Raw genomic sequence first — 2,673 nt, 5'->3', positions numbered from 1 at the left:
ATAGAAAATTTTCGAAATTCTCTATTTTTATAGAAAATTTTCGAAATTCTCGATTTTTATAAAAACTTTTCGAAATTCTCGATTTTTATAAAAAATTTTCGAAATTCTCTATTTTTATAGAAAATTTTTGAAATTCTCTATTTTTTATAGGAAATTTTCGAAATTCTCTATTTTTATAGAAAATTTTCGAAAATTCTCTATTTTAAAAGAAAATTTTCGAAATTCTCTTTTTTAATAGGAATTTTTCGAAATTCTCTATTTTTACAGGAAATTTTCGATATTTCTATTTTTATAGGAAATTTTTGAAATCCTCTATTTATATAAAAAATTCTCTATTTTTATAGAAAATTTTCAATATTCTGTATTTTTATAAGAAATTTTTGAAATTCTCTATTTTTATAGGAATTTTTCGATATTCTCTATTTTTATAGGAAATTTTCGATATTCTCTATTTTTATAGGAAATTTTTTAAATTCTCTATTTATATAGAAAATTTTTGAAATTCTGTAATTTTATAAAAAAAATTTTGAAATTCTCTATTTTTGTAGAAAATTTCCAACTTCTCTATTTTTAAAGAAAATTTTCGAAATTTTCTATTTTTTTAGAAAATCTCTATTTTCGAAATTCTCTATTTTTATACAAAATTTTCAAAATTCTCTTTTTTTTACAAAATTTTCTATTTTTATAAAAAATTTTCAAAATTCTCTATTTTTATAAAAAAATTTAGAAAATTCTCTATTTTTATAGAAAAATTTTCGAAATATCTTGTTTTTTGAAAAAAAATTTTAATTACATTTTTTAAGGAACATTTCTGAAGATTTTTTTCATTTTTTATAGTAATACTATAAGAGTATGCACAATGGACATGGTCAACTGAGGACACCTGCAGAGAGGCGAGGATCATGTCATGCCATCTTTCAACCCCCAAAGATCCTAAGCCCTTTCTTATATTCCGAGAGTTAATCTACGTAACCAAACGGCGGTGGTGACTTGCCTCTGGTCTTTTGGGCTCCATGCAAGAAAACTAAACTTACCCAGTAATGACTTCTGCAGGAGCTGCCCGGATGAAGAGAAAGAAGAGAGTATAACTAATTTCCTCTCACATTGTCCTAATGCTCTCATAAAAGTCCATCGTAACAAATTAAAAAAATCCAGTTTTATTAGTTTCGATGGAAATTTTGAAGATTCTAGTAATAATAGTTTCTTATATTAGCAAATATTTGTGTTAAAATGCCACGCCCCCGATTTGCAAGATTCTTCATTCTTCAAATATTCTTCATATGAGAGGAGCCACGCCCCTTATAGCTATGCTGCCCATTTTATAAAGTTTCTAAATAAAAAGTAGCTTATAGTTCCTTCCAGATATATAGAAAGGCACTGTGAAAATTTCAAGAAAATCGGCTTAGCCCTTCGGACGTCTATAGACTTTAAACATACCGACAAACAAATAAACACACATTCATTTCTATTTATATAGATGTAGACGGAAAGGTACCAAGCCCCCAATTTAAAGGAAATTTCACTTTTAAAAGAAAATTTCTATTGTTATGGAAAATGTTGATAGATCCATACACTCTACATACCTGTCACACAAGACGCCATCATTATGCCCCTTTCTCTTTGTGTTATATCAAATTCACACTGTGAGGCAATGCCTATAATTCCAACCGATAAAACAGCAGACATAGAAGTCATGGTAAATAGACCACTGACAAGCAATAAAATCCATTGAACTTTGCCAAAACCTTAAAATTTATAAAATTAGTTTTAAATTTTTTTTAAACCAAAAAATCTACAACATTTAACTTACCTAATATTTCCAAAATTTCCTCATAATCCCATAAATCATTTGCATTGCCAATCTCAAGTTTTTGTGGTAAACCGCCAGCTAATGTCGTGCCTCTTTTACCTTCTTCTTGATCAGGCATTCGTAAATTTTCCGTTGATCTTGTTAAGGGTATTTTTGTATGTTGTTCGCCCGAGTGTTGCATTTCATTTGAGCCGTTCTTCTTGTTAAAAAAATCTTTTTCATATAAAATCCAGTTTAATATTTTGCTTCTAATATTTATAAATATTTTTTTTATATTTATGTATAGACGATAAATTAATAATTCTTTAATACAAATTAAAGAAATTTATATAAATTTTATTGTTATTTAAATTCTATATTATAAAGTCGTTCGACTACACCTTATTGAGGAGATAAGTAGTAGAGTTTTCAGTTTGTGAGAAATTATTTTAATTTGTTTGATTTTTAGAAGAAGTTTGAGATGCTTGTTTGATTTACAAAAATTTAAAATTTTCCTATTGCTATATCCTTAATGCAGCTGTATGCTATTGGTGTTATCGTTCTGGTGTTGTCACAGGGTTAAGTGTTCATTTTGTTTGTTAAAATTTAAACCAGTTTAGAAAATTGTACTTAGATGTTTATGAAATATTTAAGTAATTGTTATTAACATATAAATTATTTTTGTTAAAAATAAGTATTTTTTATACCCTACACCACTGTAGTGGGAAGGGTGTTATGCATTTGTGTTGATGTTTGTAACATCGAAAAATATTGCCACCACACCCACCTTAAATTATTTCAAATGGCTCAGAATCGATTTAGCTATGTCCGCCTGACTGTCTGTCTGTCAGTCCGTCTGACTGTTTGTCTGTCTATCTGTCCGT

General features: G+C 27.5%; 1 protein-coding gene across 1 annotated transcript; it reads right to left on the bottom strand.

Moving 5' to 3' along the window:
• Nucleotides 1–1,583: 1,583 nt before the first annotated feature.
• On the bottom strand, nt 1,584–1,995 carry LOC124421226 (the record flags this gene model as incomplete). Its single annotated transcript, XM_046956087.1, has 2 exons — nt 1,811–1,995; nt 1,584–1,745 (listed from the first exon to the last, which is right to left on the bottom strand). Coding segments are annotated over exons 1-2 (343 nt in total), but the record flags the coding sequence as incomplete, so codon positions are not given.
• Between the last annotated feature and the right edge of the window lie 678 nt (nt 1,996–2,673).

The sequence above is a fragment of the Lucilia cuprina genome, unplaced genomic scaffold (genome assembly GCF_022045245.1).
Source record: "Lucilia cuprina isolate Lc7/37 unplaced genomic scaffold, ASM2204524v1 Scaffold_6648, whole genome shotgun sequence".
NCBI classification, from domain to species: Eukaryota; Metazoa; Arthropoda; class Insecta; order Diptera; family Calliphoridae; genus Lucilia; species Lucilia cuprina.
Note: the sequence above shows the minus strand (reverse complement) of the source record. Positions and strands in the feature narration are given on the sequence as shown.